Below are 19,602 nucleotides of genomic sequence, written 5' to 3'. Positions count from 1 at the left end.
GTGGAATGTATTATTACTGTCTACATTGCTCAAGGAATTGGATGGTATGGTATAGGGGATGCACAGGGTAATGCAGAGAAATATCCTGGATTTGTTGCTTCCCAATAGCTGCCCCTGAAGATAAACATTCTCCATACCAGACTGCATGTCTACTTTTAGCTGAACCAATGGCTCAATTGCAGAGTTCAGTTTTCCATCAAGGAGTGATTTCAAATTCCCATTTAACTTTGAATTCATGTCTTCGCTTGTTATGCAGGAAATTTCTCAAAGCATTTAGAATCCTAGGATTCTATATGCTATATGCTATATTCTATACTGGACAGGCCCTATGGAGGGCACTTGGTCTAATCCAACTCAAAGCATTTGTCACACTGGACCAAACCCCTGGGTCTCTTCCAACTGGAACTATTCTGTTCTATTCTGTCCTGTTCAAATTCCAACTTTAGACTGCAAGAGAAGGCTCCCACTTAAGCTAGGCTACAAATATGACCTATTACTTTCCAAAAACAAAGGTTAGAATAATCAGGTGTCCTCTAGCTTATGATTAGGAAAAAGAGATAATAAACCATAAAGCAAACAAAGTGAGAAGTTGTGTGTTCATTATTTCTGGTGATGTCTTTGACCTGAATCACATCAGGCTGCTCCATAAATGAATCTAAGCAGAATCCATAGATCAGCTTCAGGGAGGTTCAGATCTGCATTCAGTCTCTGTGTGTCTCTGGAAACCAGCAGTACACTTTTCCAAGGTACTTTGACACTTCTGCTTCTAATAAATTTTGTCAAAATCCCTTTCCATCACTGGAATCCAGCACCAGAGCACTACCACATATCTTTAGATAGTGCTGCCATGTGGAAACAGTATCTCCATATACCAGGACCTCATAGTTTCACCACACCTGAGCAGCTAGAAGCTGGCTGTGGAGCTGTATCCAGTCTATGGAAGAGAGAGAAGACTCTGCTGAGGAAGGATGTGGAGTTCCTGCAGTATCTCCTACAAAGCATTGAGAGTTTCCATGGAGGAAACAGAGCCCCCCACAGATACAACCCACCCCTGAGGGGCTCATGCCAGACCCCTGCTCTTCACTCCCTGGGCACACAGCACCCTACATACAAGACAAATTGTTCATGGTGAGCTCCCACATGTTTCAGTGGAACCACCCCATAGGAGGGGACACACATAGGTCTGACAAAGTGAGCAGAGGAAAACCAATTGCATGCAAATGCATATAAAATAAACCCCCACAATTTCTTTCAAGTGTTTTCTTCCATACGTGGTAATGTCAGGGGGATTTATTAACAAAAGCTGTGTAAGCAGAGGTTTGAATTTGAACAGGTTTTTTTTTTTCACTTCTTCACCTCATTGCTGCCTGGCTGAGTGCTCAGTATCTGCCAGCACAGGCATTACATGATGCTCTGCTTGTCCCCACAGCCATCAGTCCAGGCAGAGCCTGAGCTGGGAAATGGCTGGAGCCTGAATAAATATTAGCAGGATAGTCTGGGCTGTGACTGCTTGCCTCTTCCCTTCTGCTCTCACCTGCACATGTGCTGCTGCTGCCTCGGCACAGAGCCACACTACAGGAGGAGCTGAGGAGCTTCTCCCCATCCACAGACGTCTAATGGGACACTGTGCTTTGGATGAGTGACCCTCCCCTGGATGCAGCTTGTGTACATGCTGGAGACAGGTGACATTTTAACAATAAATCTGCTGAATTACAACTCAGGGAGAATTTACTTAGAAATTTACATAATGTAGCTAGGGGAGATTTTTAAATGCTTCCACTTGTGCATAAGGAAGAAAAAAAAAATAGGAGGAAAATGAGTAACAGTTTAATTGGCTTTCAGAACAGTCTATGGGGAGAAAGGCAGGCCGGATGTCTGCCTAGCTACACGGCTTGGTGTGTGCTGTAACCATGGGAGGCAACATTACAGGCATGACAGGACAATGATTTGGTTTTTCAGCACTGAAGATCTGAAAAATGAATTACCTCCAGCTGGGGGGTTGTTTTCCACTTGAGGAAGACCTGTCATGCTGGTTTGGATGACTGCAGGTCAGGCTTCTGTTGGAGGGAAAAATGGAGGATTTTCTCCTGGTCTGCCATGCACCACCTCAAATATGGATCACAGCTGTTGGGATGAATGGGATCTGCCTCTTCCACCACCCCCCTCATTTTAATCAAGGAGTGGCTTGTAATGAACTGGGTAACTGAGAGGATGATGAGGCTTGGGCTGATGAGCCTGATGCCTTGTGCTCCTTCTGCTCCCACTGCCCCCCAGACCCCTACTTCCCTCCTCCAGAATCTGGGGAAAATGATACAGCAGCAGAACTGTGTTGGTTCAGTTCCCACTGCCTCAAAACTGCTGCATTTTGGGATGGTACCAGTAACAGAGACCTGCAAGAAAGATACTGACAGTTGATTTTTTATTTAATTTTGTCTTTTAAAAAAGCACCAGTGAAATCGATGTCAATTCCATTAAAACATGCAAGTTGCAGGACTAACCACTTTTTCTCAGCCTCCTTCATTTCTCAGATAATTCAGGGAGAACTCTATTGATTACCTGTCCTCCTCAGGAGCAAACATCATCTGAGTGAGATTAAGACCAGGAATGTGAGGGAAATGCCTCTTTTCTACAGCTGAACTAGAGACAGAGGTCAGGAGTGACACCATCACCTGCTACCACTTTCTAGCCCTAAGCCACTTGCCAGAACTGGGGACGTGTCGGGCTGGGTCTCTCCTCACCAGAGGCTCCCTAACCTGTTTCACTTCCCTCCAAAACCATGACTAAATGGCTGATATGCCATAGGAGTAAGTTAGAAAGTGTATGGAAAGATCACAGGACCATTACTTGCCAAAATGGCTGAACATGGAAAATGCTGTCCCTCTGCCTATAGCATGGATGCTGCCTTCTGCCAGCACCAAAGTGGGGTGGCAAAGCCCTCTCCTCCCTGCCAGCAGCACTGCTCTCCTAACACCCTGAATCACAGTCCTGAGCACTCACAGGCATCCCACCTCCAGGGTTTTTATCCAGGTACTCTGCCTTCACTCCACCGTGTCTTATTGCACAGAACAAAGCCATAAATCAGCCGTGTGCCCTGCTCCCCTCTGCAGCACGGGGGAGCCTCGCTGACATTCGTGCTTTGCTGCAGTGCTCTGTGGATCCGAGCAGAGGCAGTGATTGCAGCCGTGGTACTGATCAGATGCTGTCTTGGATGTCCTCAGCTGCCATGGAACTCACTGTCTTAGGCATAAGGATGCTTCAATACAAACGTGTATATTCAGGACTGATCACACAAGACTATTTTTTAGCTTTGATTTTAGAATTAGGCTAGAGGAATTAGACTAAAAGGAAGTAAATTTATTATTAACTTTGTTTATTATTAGCATCATTATTAGCTTTGTTGTCCAATGTAATCAAAACACTTCCTTCCCCATCCTTCTGAAATGGTTAACTAATTCCAAATCAGAAATGAAATTATTGGAAGAGAAGCAGACAGTAGCATTAAGGCTAAACCCAGAAAACTAAGTTGTGTTTAGATCTACCTTTTAAGGACGGGCTGCCAAACTAACACACGTGTCCTATTACAGGTATATTTATAGGCCAAGCTAAGGCAGCTGTGACTGCAAATCACCACAGGAAACCCTCAGATGGCACAAAGCAGGAAAGGCTCAGCACAACCCCTTCGCCATTCCTCGAGCAACAGCGCTGAGAGCAGTGCCTGTAACACGCATCCAGGACAGCAAGAGTGCTTTTGCATGCAAGTACCAGACCTGTTCTCCTTAAAAACAACCTAGAATAGCTGCAAGCAAATGTCTCAACAGGACTTTGTTACGTTTACAGCCGCAGCGAGTGTTCATTTTTAAGCTGCTCTCGGTAAGAAGTGATTGAAACCTTTACCTGCAAATGCTGCATCGGCATTTAAGCGGGTGCTTTACTCATTGCTTTTATGAGGTCTGATTCTTTAGGTGGAACGCAGGGATTACACACGGAATCTTTCCCGGTGCCGCCCCGCCGCTATGGCGGCTCGTCCGCTCGGGGGGATGCTCGGAGGGATGCTCGGAGGGATGCTCGGAGGGATGCTCGGAGGGATGCTCGGGAGGATGCTCGGGAGCGGCCGCCCGCTCCTCCCGCTGCGCTCCCCGCTGCCGAGCGCCGCCCGCGCTGCGCACAGAGACACAGGTACCGCATGGGGAGGCGGAAAGGAGCCCCTGCTCGCCGGCTTCTGGCCTCTTAAGGAGGGCTGCGTTAGCATGCTGTACGTTTTTGTCTTGAACTGGCAGGCTAAGCTCTAGGTTTTTTGGTTAAACTCTCATGTTCAAATTAATTTCCCCCTGCCCTCTCCCCCGCCCCCAGTCTCACCTCTACCTTGCAAGAGATGAATTCAGGCAAGCATTCGCTCCTCAGAGCTGATTGTTTATCAAGGATCCTGTGCTGATGGGAGACAGGCTGGGAGGCAGTTCCCCACCTCAAACTTTTTGTTTAGGAGAGTATTAAACTATTTTACTTCCTGTTTTTCGGCCAGTCTATTAATTCTTTGCCAATCCTGTACCACCACAAGTGTTCTTGGTGTGTACAGACTGACAGGACATGTTGCAGGAGGTTTGCACCATAATGGGCAACTTCTGCTCTTGTGTGTCCCTCACTGAACTGTGGCCCCATTTCCCTTGGCTGTAGGTGTTGCTGCCTTGCAGTCCTTCTCTGCACCACTTTTCACTGGGGCCTGTGGGAGTTGCCAGTGTTCCACAGCCCACAGATGAACATTACTTCTGGTTTCTGAGGGTTTCCAAGAGGTTTTCCAAACCTTTTAGTGCTATCCAGGGATGAAGGAGGAGCACTGGCAGACCAGCTGTTATCCTGAGCCAGGGCAGAGGGCTGTGCTGGGAGAGTGGGTGGTACCTGGGGTCGGAGGTGCCCATTTCCTTTACAAACCTTCCCAAGTGGTTTGCTGGAGCTGCTCTCTGGATGCAGCACTCCAAATGGAAAGCAGATGCCAAGTCCTGCACGTGCCCCTGCTCATGCCCCTGAACTGCCCTCTGTGCTTTGTCTGTACCCACAGAAACTTTTGGAGAACTGAGATGATGATGGAAAGCATCAGTGGAATCTAAGATATCTTACTAAATTATCTTTTTATATCTAATTGAAGACACAGACCCCCTCACTAAACAAGCTCAAGCAGCTGCTGCTACAGACTGGAAAGAGAAATTGACTCCGGAGCAATTCTATGTCACGCGAGAAAAAGGAACAGAACCGGTGAGCAGAAATGCTGATGCTGCCCAAGGGTGAGCATCTCCTCTGCCTGCTGGGCACAGAAAATCCTGCCCTGAGGAGCTCTCACCACTCCCTTTCTTCACAGGACTTCCCCTGCCTTCCTGTAGATGAAAGTTAGACTCAACATACGGAACAGGGTGGATTTTGTTCTGACCCAGACTGTTTTGCAGATGAAAAACATTCTGCATTCTTTTCATATTTTATTGGATTTTTTTCTGGGATACTTTCCTGCCATATTAACTGTTTGTGTGGTGGGAGTAGAGGCCCGTCCGGAGGACAGGGAGATCCTCAGATATTTTTATCCTGTAGCCTCCTTTTTATGGCCATATGTAGATTAGCCATGGAAATCTTAAACATAGTGCTCCCTTCAGGAGATGGGTTCTCCCTCAGGTGCCAGATCACCCACCCACATGTCCCCACATTTCCTCCTTCTGGGAAGGAAGCCATGTAGCATTGTGGGTGGAGTGCTGGCTGTCCCTAGCCCAGAGACAGGACTTCTGCACACATGGAGCACGTACCGTGTGATCTGTGCCCAAATCCATATCTCTAAAATAAGGATCCCAGTACCAGACCATGCAGGAAGGAGGAGAGCCTCTTTGTAAAGCCACTTTAAAGTTGTGGCAGTCCATAGCAGAGCCTGCCTTTGGGATCCTGCACATTTCACCAGTTTCTTGGAGGTCACGACTCCATCCTTGGTACCTGGATGATTTACGCATCTGACCGGTCTCAAAGTTTGTGGGGGTAGGGGGTAGTCTTCACTGCTAGCCCAAAGGCATCCTCCCCTTCATTTTTTCAGGCTGCTAATCTTTCTTCTTCAAAGCCCCCCTGCAAAGCCTTCTTTTTATGGTTTTTCTCCTGTTTTGAATCTGATTCCTACATGCTTCTTCCAGATGGTGAGCTTTTAAAGACCTACGTTATTAACTTCTCTTTTTTCCTTCCTATTTGAAAAGCCATTCAGTGGGATCTACCTGAATAACACAGAATCAGGAATATACTGCTGTGTGTGCTGCAATGCCCCCCTCTTCAGGTAACATACTCTGGATTTCCCAGCATCTTTAACATGTACTGATTGTGTCAGGAAGGGCAAAGTCTTTTCATGAATGGCATGGAAAGTGTTGGTCAGAAGAACAATCCCTTGGTGCCCAAGTGCTGTGTGTAAGTGTTCCAGGATGCCTGTGGTGACACAGATCCATGGTATGCCTTGTCCTTGAGCTGATGAGGATTCCCCATGGCCAGCACACAGCTTCAGACTGTAGTCTGCATGTTTCTCATGACACGCTTCTTTCTAGTTGAGAATAATTCTCTGGTTAAGAGGTCCTTAAGACACAAGCTGCTGCAAAATCCATGTATTTATGCATGAGTGTCACTGTGTGTTTGCTCTGTTCTTGTGCTCCTCCATACTCATCTTCTGCCACTCGTGCTGCTGGGCTGGAGAGACCTTGGTCTGCCTTTGTCCACTATTGTGATGTTCTCACTGCTGGGTCCCTCACACTGCAGCTGAGACCTTCTCTTCACCCCCACCCCCTCCTTGTTCCCTAAATTAAATCCCACTATTCTTGCCTTTTTGGTTACATCTACTTTTTAAAGCCTGGCTGCAAATGATTGCACAGTTAACCTCTGTGCTCTTTACAATACTATGTATTTTGCAACTTCATTAAAGTCTAAGTAAAAGGAAATAGAGTGCCTTGGAGTAGGATGTGCAGAGAGTGTTCTGCTCTCTGTTAATGAACCAGGAAAGACAGTTTCTCATATTTTTGGTCTAGAAAATAGCCCTTATTTATTCCCAACTGAGAATTGAATGAAATGTGGCTGATTTAAAGGATGAATCATAGATCAGAACTTCAAATGGGATGGTAAGGATCAAGAGATCTGGATAGTAAGAAATGAGGGGAAAATGTAATGGATGTATTGAAAATAAACCTAAACTAAGCAATTAAATGGTAATTGTGTATAATTAGTTTTCCTTTGGCCAAGTGCAGAAAACTATTGTTATGCAAACATGCATTTGCTTACATGTATAATTTTCCATAGAGGTTTGCTAATGAATACTTCTAAATAAATTGATTTCTGGTGTTAGCTCAGTATTACAAAATACTCTGAAGAGAAATATAAAACCTAAAAACACCTCTGGAAAATTCAGATAAATTAGAGAAATTGTACTAAGCTGTGGAAAAAGTACTCAGCTGTGGAAGTGTTCCTTCCATTCCTTCAGGTTTTCCTTCAATTTTGGCCCCTTTTATATTAGACAATTGATATTGACAGGCCAACATGAAGAGAGACAAACACTGGGAGAAATTGCTTCTGTTGTTAAACTAGTAACAAAACAGCAATATAACCAAACAGCCAGGCTTGCCCTTTGCACTATCCAGCTCTCAGAGAATATGAGCACTTTTCTTTGCAGCACAAGATAATGCTAAGCCTCACAGACAAAAAAGGCCAAACTTTCAGGAAAAAAAATCTTGTAGGAAAAAAGGAAACTTTTAAATGTGAAAAATCACCTGAAAATACGTTTTCCATGGAGATGTTATGCTGTGGAGAACACAAGAAATGAGGGGGAGAAGTGGTATTGGATAAGAGATCAATTAATCATATTTATTTCCTAGTCCATTAAAAATATTCTTGTGAATTTTTGTTTTTTTCAAATGCATTAGATCATTAGCTGCAGGTAAACATGAAGTATTTCTTCCTTTCTTTGAAACATGTGTGTATACATTTAAATCATAATTCAGGACCTTCTGCTACCAAATATACATTTGAAAGAGTTGGAAATACATGGAACAAACCCCTAACCTTTATAGATAGCAAATTGTTGTGCTTTAATGAAAACTCAAACCTTCATCAAACCATAAACCTACAGCTGAGATTCATACAGCAAAAAGCACTTTTTAAAATTATCTGGATTCCATCCAGGATGACTGAAACAGGGATCAAAGTAAATGACATGTGCTGGAGGAATGGTGTGTCGAGGTCTAATCTAATGCATATGTTTAGGGAAAGTCCATTTATCCATAAATTAAGTGGTGAAATACTTCAAAGGACAAATATGATCTTGAACAGCAATATTTTTGGGTACTAAAATGTTTCTATTAGGGAATCTAAGTGACATTACTCTTAATAAAACCACACAGAGACCATTTTTGTTGAGAGCTAGTTTAACAGCTCAAAAGATTGCTCCTTTAGCAGTGGAAAACATCTACAATAAACTTAAGTATTGTGAGTGGCATGTAAGGGACAGAGTCACTCAGGGTCAGATGCAAAACCCACACAGTGTTAAAGACCTTCCTTGACTCTGTGGGTTTTCAAAGAGGATCATTGTATCTATCTGTGAATATACATAAGGATTCCTGCGTCAAAAAATAAAAGAGTTTTCATAAAAAGAAACAGAACAGATGTATGTCAGGGAAGCTCAGAAGTCATGTATAGATTTGTGTCCCCCAGGCCATTCTTGGGGACTCTGTGCCTGGTAGGGACAGTGTTCATGTGGCTTTGTGGCAGGGAAAACAGGGAGCCTTCTTGAGCTGGAAAGAAACAGGCCTGGAGCCCTGAGGACCTTGATGTACAAACACAGAGTCTGCAAAGTGCATTAGCTTCAGAGCAGGCTGCTCCTGTGCTGTGCCCTATTTCCCTCCAGTTTTGTGGAGAGGAGGGGAAGGAGAACATTTCTCATGGCTGTGTGTTGATGTTAATGACCGAGCAACAGCCCACACAAAAAGTAGCCTCTGGTCATTCTGTGCTAGCAAATCCTCTTTTATTTTCACAGCTGCATTACTCAACGACAGCCCTGTACAGATTATTATAAAAATGCTGACTCATGCACTGCTCTTTGGGTTGGATTTTTGAAGTTTTTTCTCCCGTTTGTTTGCCTTATATTTCTAAAAGGCACTGCAATTAAGATTTTCAGATTTTTCTTTGCCGTATGAAAAATCCACCAAAATGTACATGATGTATATGACATACTTTGTTCTAAATTCTGCTGTAACTAACCTTTCAATCCCCTCGATTGGGCTGCTAGTGGTGCTGATGTCTCCATCCACCACTAGATGCCAGTAAGAGCATTGAGTTTGCAAAACTGGGAAAAAACCATGAGAAATCATGAGGAAATGGTTGTGGTGAGTCTCCAGACCACTAATCTGAGAAGTATGTGAACCTCTCTTAATTTCTTGTTCTAACTCACACTAGGTCCCTCTTTGATGAGAGAAGGTTCATATTGCTGTCAAAACTTGCACAATTTGAAACAAAAAGGATTATCTCATTTCTGTACCAAATCCCTAAAATGTCTTTTGATCACATTTGCCAACACACTCTGGGTTTTAACATGCAGCTAAACAGTGCTGGTCACCCTGGATGTTAACAGGGGCACCCACAAGCTGACAGTCTGTTGTACTGTTTCTTCTGGCTGCCTTTATCTCTTGGGAAAAGTAGATCTTTGTGCTGTGAGGATTTGTCATTGGTTGATTGATGGTTTGAGCAAGGCTCTGTTTGATTTTCCAAACCAGCTTGATGGCTGACTGCAAGACAAAGCCTCTATCATCATCAGGCACGAGCCTGGTCTGGTGGGCCAGCCCAGCCTTTGTCTGCTCTTCATTTCTTCTTGTGAACTCTCTTCTCTGAGATTGCTGGATTGAGCCAGGCTTCAAACTGCAGCTCTGTAGGTGAAATTCAGCTAAACACTATAGCATAATGTTAGTATTGCATAGTTGTCAGAGAAAAAAAAAAACCTTTTCTAAGCTTTATAAAATACCAACTTGACATTGAAATAGAAACAGTGAGACAAAATCTCCTGTTGTGAGCTGATTGAGAATTCCTTTTGGAAAAGAGTTTCCAGCACAGTTCAATGCCAATAAGAAAACTTCTACTGGGCCAAATATTGATATTGGTACAACACAGGAATGAGAGAAGAAGCCAATGTTCTTAATAGAAGCAGACTCTTTTGTAACATCTCTGTTATTAACTAACAAGATCTGGTTTCCACTGCAGCTCAGAGAAGAAATACAATTCTGGGACTGGATGGCCATCTTTTTCTGAGGCTTATGGTACTTGTGGCAGAGATGAAAGTAATACCAATATTGTGAGACGACCAGACAACTCACTGGGGTCAAGAAGAACTGAAGTTGTCTGCAAACAGGTTTGTTTATTTTGGAGATGACACACAAAGACACAAAACTTAGCAGATAAGTTTTCTTTGTGCCCATGACTGAATCTACCTAAATACAACAGTGAGAATTACAGTATCACTGGAGCCATTCTTTTCAAGTCTGAGCTGAAGAAAAGTATGTGTCTGGGGAAAGCAATTGTGTATGTATAGCCAAAGGCTGGAGCTCACAGAGAAAATGTACTGAAGCTGTGCTGCAAGGTGTGACAAGAGAAGGTAGAAGACTCTGAGATAGGGTCCATGCATTTGGCCCATCACAGGGACAGTTCTTCCTCATTCAGCCTTTTATTTTATTTGCTGTAGATGTTCTTAAAATATTCAGAGATTGAGACCAGGCCTTGAAGCCATTTGCAGCCATTACTGTTTGCCCTGCAGGATGGTAGCTGTGCTCTGCCTCTCCACAGCTATCTTCTGTGGATTCTCTTGTTTCACAGAAGCTACCCTTCTATTTTTTCTAGCTATTTTGACTCCCTCAGTCATTTTCCCTCCTCTCAGTCATCTCTTTTCTAGACTAGAAATTTCCATTTCCTTCAGCTGTTCCTTTTTATGCAGTGCTTTTTAGTGTGCTCACCATTCTGTTGCTCGGTTCTGCATCCTTCCCAATTGACCCTTTTCCTTCTTGTAGTAGAGTGCAAGGTTGGACACAGGACTGCAGCTGGGCCCAGCCTGCAGCAGGGGTTAGAGGCTGTTCAGGTGTGTTAGAAATGGTGTTCCTGTCCTTACACCTTTACCTTTCCACAGACCATATTACACAGACACATATTTATTTTGGAACCTGCTGTAATACCCAGGTTCTTTTTCTAAGCAACAGCCACCTTTAACCATTTCTTCCCAACCCTGAATCTGTTTTTTACTTCTGTTAAAGTATAATAGTATGCAATTGAATTTAATAAATTGCATCTTGGATTTGGGGTTTTTTTTTATGCTGCTGTGAGTCTGTTTTTGTAAACTGTTAAGATGGTTAATGCTGTCCTTCCGTGTGCTTGCAGCAGGCTTAGGTACATCTGCAAATGTAACAAGAATTTGCTGCAGCCCTTTATCTTGGAAGTGTACACATTTACAGCCATATGCAGCAAGCACCTTCAAGAACCCCAGCTGAAGACATTCCAAGTTAATAATGTCACTGATAGCTATACTGTGTCTAATATTTTCATGTCAGTAATTTGAGAGGGGAATCCTCAGGTGATCTATGAGAATGACCTACGGTGACTTATTAACTTGAAATTCTCATGACATATTGAGTTTATTAGATCCTCTCATTTATTTCCTATACTTTCTGGCAATACCATTTGAATTTCTCTTCTGGGATTGGCTTGTTTGGGGCAGATACTTGCCCACTGACAAGATGTGATTCCTTGTCACTCCTCAGGACTCTCCCACTCACACAACTCAACAGTGATTTAATCATAGAAGTTTCTTAATTCAGGATAGCACAGTAATAACAATGTTGGTCAATAATTTCAATGATAATTAATGCAATGACAATGGTTTCTGGTCACCAGTGGTGCTGCCCAGGGCTCAGTGCTGGCACAGCTCTGTTCAATGTCTTTATCAATGACCCACATGAGGAGATCCAGGGCACCCTCAGGCAGCCTGCAGACACAGTGAGCTGGGTGGCAGTGTTGAGCTGCTGGAGGGCAGGAAGGCTCTGCAGGGGCATCTGCACAGGCTGCACTGATGGGGAGAGCCCAGAGCTCTGAGGTCCAACAAGGCCGAGTGCCTGGGCCTGCTCCTGCCCTTGCTCACAACAACCCCTGCAGCTACAGCCTGGGGCAGAGTGGCTGCAAAGATGCCTGGAGGGAAAGGTGCTGGGGGTGCTGCTCAACAGCAGCTGAACATGAGCCACAGAGTGCCCAGGTGGCCAAGAGGCCAATGGCATCCTGGCCTGGCTCAGCAATGGAGTGGCAGCAGGACCAGGGCAGAGATCATCCATCCCCTGTACTTGGCACTGGTGAGGCCACACCTTGAGTTCTGTGTCCAGCTTTGGGTCCCTCCGTTCAGGAAGGGCATTGAGGTGCTGGGGAGAGGCCAGGGAAGGGCAGTGGAGCTGGGGAAGGGTCTGGAGCACAAGTTTGATGAGGAGAAGCTGAGGGAGCTGGGGATGCTTAGCCTGGAGAAAAGGAGGCTCAGGGGGGACCTCATCACTCTCTACAAGTGCCTGGAAGGAGGGTGCAGCCAGGTGAGGGTTGGGCTCTTCTCCCAGGCAGTGGAGACAAGACAAGAGGACATGGCCTGAGGCTGTACCAGGGAGCTTCAGGCTGGACATCAGTGGGAATTTCTTCGTGAAAAGTGTTGTTAAGCATTGGAGTGGACTGCTGAGGGAGGTGCTGGAGTCACCATGCCTGGAGGTGTTCAAGAAATCACTGGACACAGCAATTAGTGCCATGGTGGTGATCAGTCAAAGATGGGCTCTGTGAATGAGAGGTCGTTCCCAACCCAAATGAATCTGTCATTTTGCAGTAAGACAATAATAAAATGGTAATAATTTCTGTTGCAGTGTGACGCCCATCTAGGCCATGTGTTTGATGATGGACCCACACCTTCTGGGCAGAGGTTCTGTATCAACAGCATTTCATTGAACTTTAAACCAGGCTCTGGTCAGTGACAAGTGGCTCTCTCTGGCTTCCAGAACATTCTTTCTCTGCTCCTACAGCATGCTTGTGGAAAACTCTCATGCTTTTGATATGTAACTCAAATTTTAGTGTTTATGCTGTAGTAGCTTTGTTTTCCAGCTGTTATCATTGTTGATAAAATACATATTTTTGTTTTAACTCTCTGGCAGTCTGTCTTTTCATGGTTAGCGTGGTGTGTTGATCTGCTTATTGTATTTTTTAATTTAAAAAAAAATCTATGCAATAGTTCATGTTTGCAGCTATCATCATTATTTGTATTGAGGCTGTGAAATGAGGTGCTCTCCTGAACCTGACTGCCTATTCTGAGCAGTAGTTGTGGCACTCAGGAACACAGATGGACATGGCTGATCACGGTAATCTTACACTTCTATAAAATCATCATATCCTTCTAATGGAAGCAAAAATAACATTAATCTTCAAATAAGGTCTGAGGGGGTTTTTTTCCCCTGATGTGAGAGACCCTTAGCTGAGCCAAGTGACGTTTCAAGGAACCCATAAAAGCAAAGTCCTGAAGGAGGACCTAATTAAAACTATTTCAGACAATGGAACCAGTGGAGAAATGAAGTCTTTCTTCTTTTATATCAATTATTTTGATTCTGTACCCAATAGCAGAGTTGAAAGAGGGTTTGCTCCAGAAAATTCTCTTACAGCAATTAGATGATAATAATGTAATGATATGCGTAATATTTGCAGACTTCTGTTATCACTTATGTATTTCAGAATCCAAAAATAAAAATCAATATGGAATTTACTGCATATGGGGGAAATAAATCAGCATTAAAAAAACAGGCTTGGTAAAGTGTTGCTTTTGATGCCTTGTCTGTTCTTCCTTGTACAAGTTTGTAAATATTTCTGCATTTGCCCAAGCATTGTCATTACAGTTTGCCCTAAAAGCAAAATAAATCCTATGTCTGTTAAACTGAGCTTTCCTTCCTTCAGAATTTTTTCCAGGGAAAATAATCTCTGACTCAGAACATCAGCTTCACTAAACTGGCTGGGTTTAAATGCTTCCCTGCTGAGAGTTACTAGGCAACATCTCATTTGGCTTTACCTATAACAGCCTGTTTCCACTCTCCCCACTTTGGTTGCCTCAGTGATAAAAAGGGTGTGTTCATTTACTAGTGTAGTCTTAAAGCTGTTTAATGTCTTCAGAAAATGGACCTCTACTGCACTGAATTTATTTCTGCTCCTTCCATCTTGGAGCTCTGTGGTTTTTCATTCTTCTCTGCTTTCCACAGGGGAGCTCTATAATTCCAAAAACTCTACAAATAACATCATAACTCTACAAATCCAAAAACATCATAGAAGCAATGATCACTACAGCCAACCTAGACCAGAATGGCACAAAGCCCACCAGAGATGTGAGGCAGCCTGAGTGAAGCCAACACCTGGTGCTACTGATTTTATGTAGTGTCTGGGCTGGTGCCAGTCCCACTGCCATCAGAGGTGTCTATTAACAGCACTAGCACCCTGCCTGCTGTGCCTGTGCTGCATCATGCTCTGCCTCTCAGGGTTGCTCTTGCATCACCCACTGTATTTTCTGTCTGCTCTGGCCAGGCTGTGCATGCCCAGCCTGCTCAGGTCTCTGCTCTCAAGGGTCTCCACAGGTTGTACAGAAATCATAGACTTTGCACTATCTGAATTCATGTGCCCCCTTATCCTGATATACTTTCATCCACTCTTTATATGTTTCTTTGTCTTAAAATCTATTGCACAGCAACTGAAAAGGTTATTTGACCTTTAAAGGCATTCTTTAGTCAGGCAGCCTTCTCTCCTCTCCTCGTGTTTCCTAGCAGGAGAGGGTTCTCTCAGAAAGGGGGAAGACTTTCCCACGAGGACTCCTCTGTTCAGCCAAGTGCTGGTGGAAGAAGCCAGCACCTGCCTTAGAGGAGTGACATTTGGCTGTGATACCAATGGAAATGCTCCTCACTTCTGCAAGTGGCCTAAAGTAGAACAGAACTGGCAAAATACCTGTTTTTTTCCTGTCCCTAGAGATTCCAGGTTTTACAAATGAAAGTGCCATACAAACAGAGCAGACCATGAAGCTGACAAAACAAGCATGCCACACAGACCTACATGCAAACTACACTCAGTTTAGTACCTTGGATGGGTGGACATGGTTGGTGGAGATCAGCTCTTGGTAAACTGGCAAGTTAGTGCCTACTACTCACAGAGGGAGCTTGCCAGAGCAGAGAGCACACCTATTTCACACCTACCAAGATTATTGTATGCAACTGCACATTTGGCATTAGCAGCATGGAGCAGGATGACCTAAGAGTCCTGGAAGGCCTCAGTTCCACTTGTGCAGCGTTTCTGATACATAATCACATGAGCAGATCCACAGCTCCAAGAGCAGCACCTGACCTGCCCCCACTGGTATGTCACCAAGCAAACACAGCGAGGCCCCCACTGAGAGGGGAGTCAGAGATGAGCAGCCTTGTTCTGCTTCATGTGAAACAGGGGAAAAGGGGGAATTTGAGCACGTGTGTAAAATCAGAGCAATGGTACATGCCCTTCCAGTAAGATGTAAACTGTTGGGTACTTGGGATCTCTGACCAAAAGCTCTTTGGGGCAGGGCACTTCATTGTCTTCTGCGTCTGTGGTACCAACCACACCAGGACAGACCCCCACTAAAGGCTCAAAGTGTTATAAGATCATGAAAAATAAAGACCAATAGTAATGGAAGGCATTATCAAGGAGTATCATAGGCTACAAGAATTTCCTCATGTGCCTGCCATTACTTTGTTCCACCATAGTGAACAAAGAGCAGTTGCTTTTCCAAGTGGAATATACTCTGCCAGGCAACTGCAGATTTATGTTCCATTCTTCATATCTGAGGAGTTTTTACCATGGTTATTTCATTAATTAGTTTCAATGGTGGTACTTTTTATCCCATTGTGGTTTTAAATAGCCTGTTTATAAATCCTAATTGAGGTTTCGATGTAATTCTTAAGAGATTTTTTACATATCAAATAAACTATATAATGACTTTCTCAGTCTTTACAGCATCTCTACGAGGCAAATAACTATTCCCTCTTTTGCTGAGGGAAGACTTGATGAGAAAAATTTATTGGCTTGCTCAAGACTTCAAATTAAATTTGCAGCCGAGCCAGAATTAGACTCCCCATGGCTCATGACAGCATCCGTATCTTCAGACCCTACTTTTTCTTGGTAATTGTTTGTTTAGGGGGGAGATCATATCTATTGCCAAAAAAGAGGAAGTAAACTTAGCATAAGTTTTCCAGCTATGGTATTAAAACCAAGTCTAAGCCAACACAGGCAACTTGGCTCATAAAGAGAAACTTGACCTCTTTCTCAGAGCAAATGTGATAAGGGCTTGGTTAGAAATCATAGAATAAAAAAGAGAGAAAATAGGACAGAAGGAGAAGGTTACTCTTACTAGTAACTTCACTCAGAAGAAAATCAGAATGGGCAGAAATGGGCAGAAGTCATAATGCCCATTATTTTAGCCATGTATCCACAGAATTGTAGTGATGCTCTTTTCTACTGCACCATGCTGCAAATCATTTGGACTCTTTTTTATGCTTGTGGACAGCCTAGTCTGACTTTGGTCAGAACAGGAAAAGAAGGGAGACTATTGTCAGTGCAGATATAGGATTTTTGCCACCCGTAAACACCTCCAGCATAAGGTGGCTCAGGAGATAGCCTGCATGAGAAGGATCTGGAAAAGTCTCATCCAGAGATTTTCTTTTTTTCTGAGTATTTAGCTGGTACTCCTAAGCATGTTCGTATTTTCTGGTCTTAAACCTTGGCCCTACTGTATAGAAGAAATGAGTCCTGTGACATGACTCCACGGCCTCCTCTTTCATTCACTTTATGGAGTTTTGCACCGGGCAGTGAAGTGTTTGAAACCTCACTCCAGGGTCTGCCCCACCTCCTGCCATACCCGAGTGATGAGCTGATGGTGACACAACGCTCACAGCACGTCATGTGCTGCTCAGCACCTCATGGATTTATTCCTCAGCTCTTCACACGCAAACGATGCCTCGCCCCAGCCCTTTGAGGTGGTGCTGAGCCACACATCACAGAATTGGAAGCTGAGGGACAGCTGTGGGAAGTGACTCGCCCACAGTCCCCTGGGGCAGGGCAGGGAAATCTGATTACAGAAAGGGTTCTCAAAAGCTCTCCAAGTGTGAGCTGCTGCCAAAATTCACAAAGGCAAAGCAGTTTAAAAGCAAAGCGCCTTATTGAAGAAGTGCCCAGAGTTTTTCAAGACTAAAAGAATTTGTCTCAAGGCAGGTGTGTCCATGGGGACTGGTTTTAGTAGCACTGAGGAATTTGTGTGGAAGAGATTGGCGGCTTGCCACGGGGCAGAAGAAAGAGAAATGCATGCCCATTATTGCGCTCCCTTTTACTGTCTTCTCTTTTGTTGTGATGTTATTTTTTATTTTTTTTTTCTGTTGCTCTGTGGTATCCTTCCTCGCTCCTGCTCCCCGGGCTCTCGCTTTCTTCACTGCACTCACCCTCACCTTGTGCCTGATCCCTCCCAGCTCCACATCAGTTCGCTCCCCTTGGTGCCCGAGGGATGAGCGAGCACACGGGGGCACACGGGGGCACGCAGGAGAGCACCGGAGCACACGGGAGAGCACCGGGGCACACGGGAGAGCACGGGAGCACACCGGAGCACACCGGAGCACACAGGAGCACATGGAGCACACGGGGGCACACCGGAGCCCACGGGAGCACACGGGAGCACACGGGGGCACACGGGAGCACACGGGAGCACACGGGGGCACACCGGAGCACACCGGAGCACACCGGAGCACACGGGAGCACACGGGATCGCACGGTCCTGCAGCCATGTCCGAGCCAGCAGCTCCCTGCCCGTGCCGGGGGTGACTGCGGGATCCGGCCGGCAGCTCCCGGGGCTCGGATCCCCTGTCAGAGCAAACCTTGGCTGTGCTCATTCTGCTCACCTGCTTTGCACACATGCTTTGACAACATTTACAAGGCAACTTCCAGAAAAACTTATCAAGGGCAGAGGATTTGACGCAGAAATCAGGAAAAAGATGGTAAAAAAGTCCTGAGGGATTCTTGCACAACCTGCTTTATTCAGCAGACAAGGGCTGTTGTACTACTGATGCATGAGATGTAGAAATGAGGACCACAACCAGGTCATCTTTGCTCAGGTGTCATTTGTGGAAGACCAAAAGATGGATCCAGACATCTTGTAATAGCAGGAAAAGGAACAGGAAAGAACAGCATCTGTTGCCCAACTTCTATGTAAGAGGCAAAGGCAGCACAGAGGAAGGTGCTGGAGTCAGGGACAGCAAGAATTTGTGTTTTCCTTTTCAGAGGAGTCAGCACTGAAAGATGATGACACAGCTGGTGGATGTCAGTTGAAGAGCTGTCTGTGAGCTCTCAGAAATGGGAGAGCTGAGATCAATCCTCCCTGGTGTGAAAGTCTCTTGGGGATAGTTCTGACAGAGACATGGGATGTCTGTGCATTTCCTGGGATTACTGAAGGAGAAAGCCTGGTGAAGAGCTGGGATATGAGCAGTGCTAGAAGCAGGTGTTCATTCTTGGGAAGTTCAGGAGATTGACCTCACTGTTAATCAGAATACCAGGTGCAAAATGAACCCACATACGTTCACTGCCCCAGGAATGACCCTATCCCAATCCAGAAAATGTTCCCTCCCTATTTCAGCCTTTACATTTTACCTCTTGGTCCTGGGCCTCTCCTGAATGCACTTGGGTTCACGCTTGGATCCATTATGAACAAAGATTGTTAAACCTTGTCATGTACAATATGTTTAGCTGGAGTTTCCTTAGGCCCCCAGAGAAGGAGAAAAGGGGCCTCCAAGACACTTCTCTTGGCAATAGCTAAAATAGCCTCTGCCTCTGGGCTTAGTCTGTAAGAAGGGCATTTTCTAAAACTGGATCACATGTAACTTTCTATGACCTTGTAGCCTTCACTTAAGTTTTATGAATGAATCTCTATTAAAAGCGGGGGGTAAATGTTTTTCCTTTGTCCCTCTTTCAGTTTACAAATTTGTCTTCTCCTATAGCCAGCTGTTAAAAGATTGGTTCTGCCCCTGCTTTCACCTTTCCTGTTTTATCAGCTGAGACGTCAAACTGAGGGCCTGACCACTTGGTGTTAAAGATCCATGGCTTTTTTTGTAAGGCAGTGGCCTGGCCAACTCTCTAAATGCTGCCTTCTCCTACAGTTTGAGTTAGCCTCTCATACCCTAAATCACCAGGCATCATTGCCTTGAGCAGCTTCTCTCTCCTAATTCAGGGATGACAGCAGTGAAGCAATAGGTGAAAGAAACTGCGCATTTCTGGTGTTTGAGCACTGCTGAGAGGCTTGATTCTTTTAGCTCTTGAAAATTGCTTGACTTGCCCAGTTGAAAGGGGCTGTAGAAATACTTATGATGGCTTATTATTTTGATCCTGTTGCTATTTTTATTTCTATTACCTATGTGCCAGTTTTTCTTTTCTGCAAAATTTCACCTTTTTGCTCTACACCTGCCTCATGAATAGCCAGAAATTGCCAATTGATAAGTGTTGGAGGAAGCAGATGAACTTCTC

The 19,602-nt window shown here is 44.7% G+C and overlaps 2 protein-coding genes and 1 long non-coding RNA gene across 3 annotated transcripts in view; 2 read left to right on the top strand and 1 right to left on the bottom strand.

Annotated features, from left to right (window-relative positions):
• Window positions 1-3,675, top strand: part of ARMC3 (armadillo repeat containing 3) — a 73,874-nt gene extending 70,199 nt beyond the window's left edge. The window contains exon 21 of the mRNA XM_036406957.2: window positions 3,585-3,675. Coding sequence (XP_036262850.2) covers window positions 3,585-3,606 — 22 coding nt within the window. The 3' untranslated portion in view covers window positions 3,607-3,675. The remainder of the gene's footprint in view (window positions 1-3,584) is intronic.
• Window positions 1-4,003, bottom strand: part of LOC118701965 (uncharacterized) — a 42,636-nt gene extending 38,633 nt beyond the window's left edge. The window contains exon 1 of the long non-coding RNA XR_004982613.1: window positions 3,895-4,003. This is a non-coding gene — a long non-coding RNA (uncharacterized LOC118701965). The remainder of the gene's footprint in view (window positions 1-3,894) is intronic.
• MSRB2 (methionine sulfoxide reductase B2) lies at window positions 3,886-13,969 on the top strand. Its single transcript, XM_036406960.2, has 5 exons — window positions 3,886-4,176; window positions 5,141-5,247; window positions 6,216-6,292; window positions 10,243-10,390; window positions 12,915-13,969. Exons 1-5 carry the CDS (start codon window positions 4,014-4,016, stop codon window positions 13,020-13,022), a joined length of 603 nt encoding a protein of 200 aa, XP_036262853.1. The 5' UTR covers window positions 3,886-4,013; the 3' UTR covers window positions 13,023-13,969.
• Window positions 13,970-19,602: the final 5,633 nt, after the last annotated feature.

This window comes from Molothrus ater, chromosome 1 (assembly GCF_012460135.2).
Source record: "Molothrus ater isolate BHLD 08-10-18 breed brown headed cowbird chromosome 1, BPBGC_Mater_1.1, whole genome shotgun sequence".
NCBI classification, from domain to species: Eukaryota; Metazoa; Chordata; class Aves; order Passeriformes; family Icteridae; genus Molothrus; species Molothrus ater.
Note: the sequence above shows the minus strand (reverse complement) of the source record. Positions and strands in the feature narration are given on the sequence as shown.

What these genes read in the sequence shown, in the direction of transcription:
- MSRB2 (XM_036406960.2), top strand. Translation starts at nt 4,014, where the DNA reads ATGGCGGCTCGTCCGCTCGGGGGGATGCTCGGAGGGATGCTCGGAGGG. An exon ending in GAGAAAAAGGAACAGAACCG is followed by an intron (nt 5,248 to 6,215) that starts GTGAGCAGAAAT and finishes CTATTTGAAAAG; the next exon opens with CCATTCAGTGGGATCTACCT. An exon ending in CTGAAGTTGTCTGCAAACAG is followed by an intron (nt 10,391 to 12,914) that starts GTTTGTTTATTT and finishes TTTCTGTTGCAG; the next exon opens with TGTGACGCCCATCTAGGCCA.